The sequence below is a fragment of the Callorhinchus milii genome, unplaced genomic scaffold (genome assembly GCF_018977255.1).
Source record: "Callorhinchus milii isolate IMCB2004 unplaced genomic scaffold, IMCB_Cmil_1.0 Scaffold4, whole genome shotgun sequence".
NCBI lineage: Eukaryota > Metazoa > Chordata > Chondrichthyes > Chimaeriformes > Callorhinchidae > Callorhinchus > Callorhinchus milii.
In genome coordinates, this window is record NW_024704745.1 from 7,820,158 (window position 1) to 7,831,490 (window position 11,333).

The window sequence follows — 11,333 nt, forward strand, 5'->3', positions numbered from 1 at the left end:
CAGACCGGTCCGTCCGCTCAGCACCTTCCCCCCTCCTCTCCCCCCCCCTCTCCCCCCCTCGCGCCGCTGGTCACAGCGACTCGGGCAGAGCTCGGCCCCGCTCTCGGGTAAGGTCACCGCTGCTCCTCGTTCATTGCGCCACGTTATTCTCCTGAATGTTTCTCTGTCCCTCCCTCCCCCCCACCCCCCCCCACCCCACCCGCCGCCATCATCACCTTCCGGGGCCGCTACAGTTGTGTGTGTGTGTGGGGGGGGGGGAGGGGAGGGGAGGGGGAGGGCTGCCACCCCTCTCCACACCCCTCCCCCACCCCTCCCAGCCTCTACCCTCTCCACACCCCCCCCCACCCCGTCCCAGCCTCTACCCCTCTCCACACCCCCACACCCCGTCCCAGCCTCTACCCCTCTCCCCCCCCCCCCTCCCCGTCCCAGCCTCTACCCCTCTCCACCCCCCACCCCCCGTCCCAGCCTCTACCCCTCTCCACACCTCTCCCCCCCCATCCCACCTCTACCCCTCTCCACCCCCCACCCCCCGTCCCAGCCTCTACCCTCTCCACACCTCTCCCCCCCATCCCAGCCTCTACCCCTCTCCACCCCCACCCCCGTCCCAGCCTCTACCCCTCTCCACCCCCACCCCCGTCCCAGCCTCTACCCTCTCCACACCTCTCCCCCCCATCCCAGCCTCTACCCCTCTCCACACCCCCCACCCCCCCCATCCCAGCCTCTACCCCTCTCCACCCCCCCCCCCCGTCCCAGCCTCTACCCCTCTCCACACCCCCGTCCCAGCCTCTACCCCTCTCCACACCCCCGTCCCAGCCTCTACCCCTCTCCACACCCCCCCACCCCCCGTCCCAGCCTCTACCCCCCCACCCCCCTCCCAGCCTCTACCCCTCTCCACACCCCCCCCACCCCCCGTCCCAGCCTCTACCCCTCTCCACACCCCCCACCCCCGTCCCAGCCTCTACCCCTCTCCACCCCCACCCCCCGTCCCAGCCTCTACCCCTCTCCACCCCCCCACCCCCCCATCCCAGCCTCTACCCCTCTCCACCCCCCCCCCCCCGTCCCAGCCTCTACCCCTCTCCACACCCCCCACCCCCCGTCCCAGCCTCTACCCCTCCCCACACCCCCACCCCCCGTCCCAGCCTCTACCCCTCTCCACCCCACCCCCATCCCAGCCTCTACCCCTCTCCACCCCCCCACCCCCCGTCCCAGCCTCTACCCCTCTCCACACCTCTCCCCCCCCATCCCAGCCTCTACCCCTCTCCACACCTCTCCCCCCCATCCCAGCCTCTACCCCTCTCCACCCCCCCCCCCATCCCAGCCTCTACCCCTCTCCACAGCCCCCTCCCCCCGTCCCAGCCTCTACCCCTCTCCACACCCCCCCATCCCAGCCTCTACGCCTCTCCACACCCCCCATCCCAGCCTCTACCCCTCTCCACAGCCGTCCCCGTCCCAGCCTCTACCCCTCTCCACACACAAGCAACAACTGAGGGCACCACATGCTCTCACGTATTTCACACTGAGATGTGTTGCCCACCAGGAAGTTTGCAGGGAGTTCCTCCTTGTACCTGCCGTCCACAGAGTGAAGGCTCAAACCCGCGTTTGTGGGATGTCGAACTGGTGGGATGTGTTTGTGGGATCAACTAGCGACTATCCTCCTGTGGGACGGGGTAAGCGGGGTCTCCCTGGAGCTGAATTGGCTCCAAGGTGACATGTTTGTCAACGGATTGTCGGAATCGAGCCGGCCCTCCTCTGTGACCGTCTCTGTAGTGCGGTTCCTGAGCGAGGCGGGTCCACGGTACTCCAGGGCACTGCTGAGAGAAAGATAAACATTTGATGACAGCACAGTCAGCCTGGCTCATTGGCAGGACCTGGAAGGGCAGATCAGTCACTGGGGGGCAGGAATTCAACCCTACTCAATTCCTGTTGACCTTGCAAGCCAAAGCCCTGACGAGTAGGGTGGTCCTAGCAGGACAAGCAGCAAGAAAGCTTGCCGGACAGCAATATCAATGACAAGCTATGCGGTTTTAGCTGGTTAGACTCCAACAGTACCCAACATATACTCTGGGGTTCCCAAGCCTTGGCTTTATGCCAACCTGGATCCAATACTTTCTGGAATTAGGTAAAGCAGGATGCGTCCCTCCAGGGAGAGAGTGCGCATTCCAACAATCTATCTGGAATTTCCATGTGTAGGTGGGGTACATGGAAATCCCTGTCTGGTTTAGATACTGTTTAATAATAATAATAATAATAATCCTTGCATTTGATGTAGCGCTTTTCACGTCGGGAGGACGTCCCAAAGCGCTTCACAGAACACACTGTAAAGTGAATTGACTGTATATTTGTGGGCGAACGTGGCAGCCAATTGCGCACAGCAATGTCCCACAAACAGTCGTAGAATGAAAATGACCAATTTTATTATTGTTTTTGGTTTTGGAGGGATTATTATTAAGCTGTGTGTGGAGTAAGGAAACTTGCCCAAGGTTTCGCCCTCTGCCTGGAATTGAACTCAGGTCTCTCGCTTGCAAAGCGAGTGCTCTAACCACTGAGCTACAGGACTCCAAAGTATGATGATGGGTTTCCGCATGTTTCAGATCCCGACTGACAGAAAAAATAATCCCCCAATGCCTTAATTTATCTTTATGTTATCTCCATTCATTAAGCACAAGGCATAAACTATGCTAGATAAGTAGATATACAATCCTAAATCTGTGTCCTCTTGTTCTACTGTCTTGTTTTTTAAGTGCAAGTTGTAGATCCTAGTCCTCATCTTCAAAGCCCTGCATGTCCTTGCTCCCCCCTACTACTGTGACTTCCTGACCCACGACCATCCTGCTTGCTCCCTCCGTTCAGCGGGCTCTGGCTTACTTCACGTCCCCCACCTCGCCCGCCCCACTATTGGCAGGATGCTATCTGCCACTCTGCCCCCACCCTCTGGAACTCCATCTCGCAGTCTCTCCGCCTCGATCCCTCCCTTGCCTCCTTCAAGACCCATCTCAAGACCCTCCTCTTCGACTGTACTTTTGATCACTCTGCTTCCCCCCTGCCCTCCACCCTCCCCAATCCCAACCCTCAGCTCGGGTCCGAAACTCTGACTTTCCAGCACCTTGGGACGTTCTCCCAATGTGAAAGGCGCTATTCAAGTGTAATTTTGTTGTTGTTATTGTTGTAAATGAATGAGCCTCTTCATCCGACAAACTTATGTCAAGTCCCTGTTGATTTCCGCTGTTGGAGAAGCTCTTTTGACACCTTTATGCCTAGTTATACTAAACAAAACTGTCTCTTCGCACCTTTCTGTGGATTAAACCAAACAATGACACCAAAACCTTTTTTGCAAAATTTTAGCCATCATTTAAGTTCTTTCAGTTTGGCTGAGTTCTTGGATTTTTATCTGCTGGCTGACTGTATGCAAAATGCAAACGGTATGTTTTTTTAAATAAAATATTTTTATTTTTTGGCAGTGCACAATTCTGCCAAAAATATTGACAATGTTTTTAAGCTTCATAATAATAATAATAATAATAATCCTTACATTTGGCAGGGTCCCTTTTCACATTGAGAGAACTTCTCAAAACGCTTCATAGGATATACTGTAAATTAAGCAAATATTAAAGCCAGGTTTGCACACAAGAATGTCCCACAAACAATCATGAAGTGAATGACAAACTTTATTTGGGGGCATCTCTGGTCAGGACACCGGGAAAAACTCCCTTTTTTTAAAAAAAACACAACTTTCTCACCCAAAGTGCTACCAACTGAGCCAAGCTGACACTTTGGGTGTTCAGTGGATGGTGCACATTTTGTGATTAATACCTGTACATTACAGTTAACCACGATGCTAGGTCTTAATCAGGGCTTGCATTTCTGCTGAGAAATAAATACCAGATATTGTGGACTAATAAATGAGTATATGACCACACTGATAAAAGGTTATTTCTTTCTGCTTTCTTCTTAGAAACTGTACAATGTTTTCCACGCCTTATAGTTCCCATGTTGGCTGTGGGGATTATGCTGACGTGTATGATCCAGCGGAGGATAGCTTTCTTTTAATGGACGCTTTAGAAAAAGATGTAAAGGAAATAACCCGTCACTGGTAAGCTATGCTTGGGGGAGGGGGTCAAAAATAATAGGCAGCGGAATATTTATTATTGAGTAGGTGTTCTCATCGATATTTTTATATGCTTACCAGTAAGTGAGTGACATTTGGATTCAATACTATGGAAAGGAAAAATTGTGCTGCAATGTTGACGCATGAGGTGGTCGGGTGACATTGAATGGGACCAAAAGACCCTATCTTGTGATCCACATTCAGTGAAGTCGGCCAAAGTTTGATGCAGAATTCTGTGTCCTGCCACCAGATGTCATTGGCAAACTGTGTTCATCCATCACATTTGTAACTAAGACTCTCTTTTCAGTTATTTTTTAAAAAAAAACTATTTTGTTTCAGTTCGTGTGTTTTAAAACAATTATCAATGCTTATTGTTTCCAACTCAAGAACTGTTGGGCATTTGGGTACTGTATCTCCCATTTGGAGCAAGTTGGCAAATAAACAGAATAAGTATTTTTAAAACGTATTTCACTCTTGTCAAAGATTGGCAAGGGATGTATCAGCCTGGCTCGGTAGCACTCTCGCCCCTGACTCAGAAGGTTGTGGGTTGATGATTCTTGATTATCTGCGAACTTCATTCATCCACAAGCGAGTCCCATTCATTATTTCATTTTCCAGCCCCAGAATCTGCCTTGAGGTTGGAGCAGGGTCTGGTGTTGTCTCGGTATTTCTGGCTTCCATCGTTGGGTCCAAGTCCCTTTATCTGTAAGTAGCTCCTCCAATACATTATTGCATGATCATGATAAAGCCAGAGAAATTGATTTCCTTTGGCTGCAATAAAGATCGATGGTAAGACCCTGTTTTCAAAATCTGCCTTGTATGTTTATGTTATTTAATGGGGGCTTAGAAAGGGAAATTGGTTTGGTTTCTTCTTGACAAGTACAGGGCAAACCATAATAGTGTTCTGCGTCCATTAGTTCAGATTTGCATCTTAAAATGAAGTGCTAAAAGATGGTTGACTTTGGTTTGTCGAATTGAGTCGCTGCTGAAGTCGCTTCCTGTGTGTTGCTCACAATCTAGAGAAAGTACCTAAGTGCTGATCACGCATCTTCAAATTTATTTTATTCGTAGCTGTACAGACATTAATCCCCTGGCTGCTGCTTGTACAGTGGAGACTGCAAAAAGGAATGGTGTGAACATCCAGCCAATTATCACTGACTTGGTAAGTAATGCACTACAGGTAGTCTAAAAATATAGATGGGCTTAGTGATTTCCAGGTGGCAACACATGGGATGTGCTTATATACTATGTGTTGGTGAAGCAGCCTTTGTGCTCCTCTGGAGTGGCACAGAGCAGAGGCCAGGTGCTTTCTTGGAGGGATTGAGGACAAACGTGAGTGAAGGACCAACCTCGAGTCAAGGCAGCCCTTCGCAGATCAAGTGTAAGTTGCCTTCCTGTCCTTTTGACTGACATGCTGAAGAGAAACAAATATCTTCAAGGAGATTATGAATTGAGCCCTTAACAGATTCAAATGTTAGCATTGAACTTTGGATGCAGCAGTTCAAGATAAATTAACTGAAGTTGCCTGTCTTGTTTTTTTTTGACTATTACAGATCACAGGGTTGTTGCCGCGACTACAAAATCAAGTTGATGTGTTAATATTTAATCCACCTTATGTTGTGACCCCCTTGGAAGAAGTGAGTACGAAAGTGAACAGTAATTTCATCTCTGTATATAATTGCAGCTTTTGGAATAGGGAAATTCTGCATCTTAAATGATGAACAATTCTACAATTGCAGAACTATTTGAAATTAGGTGAGTGGCAGCTTTGAAGCTAGATGTGTCTGTGAGCTTGTGGTATATTAACATTTCTATTCTAAAATACAGCAGTTTCAGATCATATACACACACAAATTAGCTTTGCAGGAGAAGTCTTTGATGTACCACAGCTTCTAGTAAAGAGATGCTCTGCACACATATGCTCTGTTAAAGGTCAGAGTAAGTACCAGGAAGAACTTAGAAGTATTTGTGTATCAGCCTGGTTCAGTTGGTAGCACTCTTGTCTCTGAGTCAGCGATTATGGGTTCAAACCTCAAATTGGGACTTTGAACTCAAATAGGCGAGGTTGACCCTCTAATGCATTGCTGCGGGTGTCCTGCATTGTTGGAGAAGCTGTCCTTTGGAGAGACATTAAACGAAGATCCTACCTGCATGTTCAGGTTAATTCCATGGCACTACATTGTTTCTCCTGGTGTCGTGGCCAACAATCCCCCAGATAACATTGGTCATTCACTTCATGGCTGTTTGTGGGACTTTTGCTGTACGCAAATTGATTGTCATGATCGCTTACAAACTATCCAGTGACTGCACTTCACGGTATATCCTGTGCAGTGGTTTGAAACATCCTCACGATATGGAAGCCACAAGATTAGTGTAAGGGTTATTATTATATTTATAACTTGGTTGAGTTTTAAACTTCAAATGTTTTCTTTGAGAGAGCTTGACCTTTTTTGCACCTGCTCTTGTTTCTTTCAGGTAGGTAGTAACGGCATAGAGGCCTCCTGGGCTGGAGGAGAAAGAGGTCGTGAGGTCATGGATCGTCTTTTTCCACATGTTCCAAGCCTTCTTTCCAGTCATGGATTGTTTTATCTGGTTGTAGTTCAGGAAAATAATCCAGGTAAGAGTGCTTGCATAAGATCGAGTATTAAAACGTATCTTATGCCAAAAGCCCCTTAGCTGAATGATGAAGCCAAAGTGGAGTCCTGTAGCTCAGTGGTTAGAGCACTCGCTTTGCAAGTGAGAGACCTGAGTTCAATTCCAGGCAGGGCGAAACCTTGGGCAAGTTTCCTTACTCCACACGCCCAATAATAATCCCTCCAAAAAAACAAAACAATAAGAAATTGGTCATTTTCAATTCATGACTTTGTGGGACATTGCTGTGCGCAATTGGCTGCCGTGTTCGCTCACAAATATACAGTCAATTCACTTTACAGTATATTCTGTGAAGCGCTGTGGGACGTCTAGAAGACATGAAAAGCGCTATATCAAATGCAAGGATTATTATTATTATAAAGTCTTGAAGAGGAGAGTGTCAACATATTGAACATATATTTGTATCAGTGATTCTCTTGTCAAGCTGGATCTTTTTCTCTCTTGCCCTCAACATATTGGGAAAAGGGGAAATCTTTGTCCTTTCAGCAAAATATAGGAAACTTCAAAGTTTTATTTGACCAATTATTGGCATCACATTAACATTGGTAATTCTAACAGTAAACCATTTCTTAATCCACGAGGCTTAAACTGATAGTTTTAGTGTTTAGTGAAACAGTATTTTCAGTTTTACTCCCATGTCACCGTAGGTGCTTGTACAGTAGGAAAAATACCGAGGTAATTAATCTATTGCAGTAACACAATCCAATAGTTACAAGATAGATCTAGATGAAGAAGGTAAATTGGCCTATTTGGTCGTATTGTTCCAAAATACATCATCGGCTTCCTGTTGTTGCATCAAACTATTTCCTAAATGCCTGGCCCTTCAACAACACAACAACAAATTACATTTGTATAGCACCGTTTGGGTCAGGAGGAAGTCCCATTGTAAGGTTTTTATGTGGTATGACCCTGAGGTAAGATCGTAGACAGAGGCAATGGATAAATCAAAGGGTTACTTTATAAATCAAAAAGAAGGTTATTAAACAGTGACAAGTTTTATGCTTACAACTGCAGAAGATGATTCATGCCAGGCTCATCTCGACTTTCTTTGGGGACTCTCAACACACCAATCATCCTTTGGTTAATTGTTTAACTGTGAACCCACAAGGCCCATGGGATCCAGTATCTCACAGTGTCCAACCTCTTAACATTTGATCAGTTTTTTTATACCCTAAAGTTCGGACATATAATGATCATGAGCCATTCCACCCAACCAAAGTTCAGTTTGATTGCCCAATCATATTCCTGGATTGATCCATCCAATCATCTTTCCACACACGGGAAGCCCCAAGGTTATCAAGGTTTAATCTCAGGAATTTGGGAGTTCCCTCACGAAGCCTCCGGTAGCAAGTATGAAAAGTTCACTTTGGCAATTAATTGTCTTAATTGACACCTTGAAGTCAAAAAATCTTCTCACAACCAGATTGCGAGGCACCAAGAGTTCAATTAATCAGGGCAATGTTAGGTTAACTCGAAGCCACACATTTCTGATCTTGTGAATGTTGACGTTTGGGTCATCTTAGTTGGTTGTAGAGTCTCTTAAGTCAATTTCATTTACTTGAGATAGACTGTTAGACACCATTCTTCCAATAAGGAAAGGAATAACACCTATCCCATCAAGTCTTCATCAAAAATATCACAGAATCGAAAAACACAGACCTCACTCCATTTGGTTCAAATTCTCTCTCTTGTATTCCTTAAGATCAATCAAGATTGTCCCAGTTCTTTTACATACGCTTTGAGGTATTGAACAATAATTTTAATAACGATTTTAAACCTCTTCTTACACCATGGCACTGAAAAGTCAGGGCTTAGGATCCGAGCTGGAGGTTGGGATCAGGAGGAGTGTAGGGCAGGGAGAGTATGGGTACAAAACAAAATACACCTGTAAAGCGCCTTTCATATTGGGAGGGCGTCCTAAGGCGCTGAACACTATTAAGATCTGAACGGGGGGGTGGTAGGAGGTTGGCTGAAGGCACGAAGAAGGTAGGAGGTTGGTTGAAGAGGAGGGTCTTGAGGCGTGCCTTGAAGTAGGCAAGAGAGGGAGCAAGGCGAAGGGACTATGGGATGAAGTTCCAAAGGGTGGGGGCAGAGAGGCTGAAGGCCCAACCACTGGAGCAGGCTGGGTATCACCACTCTCCCTGATAATCTTTCCAGTTGTTAAGTACTCCTTAACAAAGTTCTTCTTGGTGTGTGTCCCAAACCTGTCCTTCAAACTGTTTGTTTCCTTTCTGCGGAGGAGTAGCAGTTCAAGTAGTAGAAATAGTGTTAAGGGAAAGGAATAGATTTTGTGTAAGATTTTCAAATTAAAATCCCACTTGTATCGGAGTTTCTTTTGTCTTCTTGTTCGTCAGATTGATTCTTTTCCTTTGTTTCCTTGTCTTTCCCCTTTCCTTGCCTCCTAAACCCCATGACTCATGTTGGCCTACAATTCCATGCTCTTCTGTACATCGATACACTTCACTAGTGAGCAAAGTGGGCATCTCAGTGAGGTCTTGTCATCTCACTAAATTTGATCTACGGAGACACAGATGCTCCCTTTATATGGGTGTTCATATCCTTTATATCCAGCGCCTTGGGACATCCTCCTGACATGAAAGGCACTATACAAATGTAATTTGTTGTTGTTGTGTTCCCTTACTTTACAGAGGAGATAGCAATCGAGTACAGGAACCCTGATTGANTTTTTTTAAACATTCCCTTCCCTAGCCCAGGGGTGATGAAGCCAATAGTAGCATCCTGATGATGATGATAATGATGATAATAATCCTTGCATTTGATATAGTGCCTTATCCCGTCTTCAAGATGTCTCAAAGTGTTTAACAAAATATACTGTAAAGTGGAATAACTGTATTTTGTGGGCAAAACGTGGCAGTCAATCTGCAAAATTACTGCAGATTGGGGATTGAAGTCCAACAGATCGGCTTTACCTAAGTAATGACCCATACTCTTTTCTTAAGTTGAATTTTGTAAACGCTGGACTTTTCTAATTCATTGATTTGGGTCAGTTGATTTTTAACAAGCACCAAGGAAAAATATTTACCTCTAGGCCAGACATCCTATTTCCATCTCTCTTATGTTCTTTTACAGAGGAGATCAAACAGTTGCTGAGGAAATCTGGGTTGAAGGGGACTGTGATTATTTCTAGACAAGCTGGGAGAGAACACCTTTCGGTGCTGAAGTTCTGGAAAGCCTGATAATTCAGTCCATGTTACCATCCTAATTTCCTGATGCCTATCAAGAAACTCCAGTCAAGAGATGGGTCCCACAGTTGCTCAACGAACCGTTTGGTCCATTGAGCCTGTTCTGCCATTTTCTTAGATCATGGCACATCTTTTAATCCTGTGGAATGTCGAAGCTTCCTCTGGGAGAACACAGGAGTTGGATCAATACTCTTCTCTCCGAAGATGACCACTTCAGGAAGTCGGCATGCAGGAGACGTGATCAAGAGGAAATTCTGCATACACCGCCTTGCAACTGGAAGAGTTGAGTATGTTGCGGGAGTGCATTTGCTGCAAAAAAACTCCAAGCCACGCACACTCCCATCAGAGCAGCCAGACTGGGAGGCCATTCCATGTTCCCGTGGAAAGCAGGAAGTTCCTGTATTAACGGTTCCTAAACCGTTGTAACCACAGGGCAAATTGAACCTTGGAGCCAGATATTTTATTACCACTGTACATTCCGAGTGTGAAAAATGTGTTTAGCTGGCTGTTTTAGGAAGAAACACACCAGCTCTTTCATAAATCACAGAGGACTGGAAATCATCAATGTCCTAGCTGGTTCTCCGAGGTGTCTCTTTTAAAAACAAAAAGCACGGTGGGAAACCGAGATTCCAAATTACGATTAACTTTTGTAAAATTCTGCAGTGTAAACAACCACAATAAATTATGTTTGTATAGCGCCTTGCACATCGGGAGGACATCCCAAGGCTCTGGACAATCGGGGATTTGGACCTGAGCTGGGGGTGGGGATCAGGAGGGGTGGAGGGCAGGGAGAGTAGGGGTAGGAGGGTGACTGAAGGCACGGTCGAAGACAATGGTCGAAGATCTGAGTTGACCCTCCCTCAAAATGTCCCCTTCCTTGCAACTCTCCCGCTCTGTCCTGCTCTCTCTCCGCCCTTTCCGCCTCCTATGTCCCCCCACCACTGCCTCCCTTTGCTCCAGGCTGGGAATCCTCCGCCGGGCTCACCGTGGTATTCAGTGTTGGCTGTCCAGCAGCAGCCATACCGACTGCCCCATACCCCACCACCAGCGCAAGCCACCCTGGACCCATCCCGGGGGCTAACTTCTCCCTCATCTGCGTCCCCACCCTCCCTGCCAATCAATCCACTACGCCCTCCCATCCTACACATCCACCTGCCAACTGTCCACTCCTCATTGGCCTTCAAAATGTCCCCTCCATCTGCTTCAAGACCCTGGCTGTCAATGATATCATACTCCCCCTCCCCCCCCCCCCCCACACACACACTCCGAACACAACCCATCCCTCCTTCCACACCTTTGAACCTGTCACCCCCTCCTCCATTATCACCACCATATCCTTCATGAAGTCCACCACCTGCTTCCTGGACCCCATC

At 47.1% G+C, this 11,333-nt stretch overlaps 1 protein-coding gene across 3 annotated transcripts; it reads left to right on the top strand.

The window, feature by feature from the left end:
* Window positions 1-55: 55 nt before the first annotated feature.
* Window positions 56-10,612, top strand: n6amt1 (N-6 adenine-specific DNA methyltransferase 1). 3 transcript variants are annotated; one of them, XM_042334265.1, is made up of 7 exons: window positions 56-107; window positions 3,953-4,090; window positions 4,724-4,810; window positions 5,177-5,267; window positions 5,659-5,742; window positions 6,581-6,722; window positions 9,848-10,612. In XM_042334265.1, the coding sequence occupies exons 2-7, from the start codon at window positions 3,963-3,965 to the stop codon at window positions 9,952-9,954; spliced, it is 639 nt and encodes a 212-aa protein (XP_042190199.1). In that variant the 5' UTR covers window positions 56-107; window positions 3,953-3,962; the 3' UTR covers window positions 9,955-10,612. The 3 variants fall into 3 exon arrangements, with proteins under 3 accessions (XP_042190199.1, XP_007901739.1, XP_042190200.1); XM_007903548.2 differs by lacking the exon at window positions 56-107 and adding an exon at window positions 1,473-1,667; XM_042334266.1 differs by lacking the exon at window positions 56-107 and adding an exon at window positions 3,391-3,419.
* Window positions 10,613-11,333: the final 721 nt, after the last annotated feature.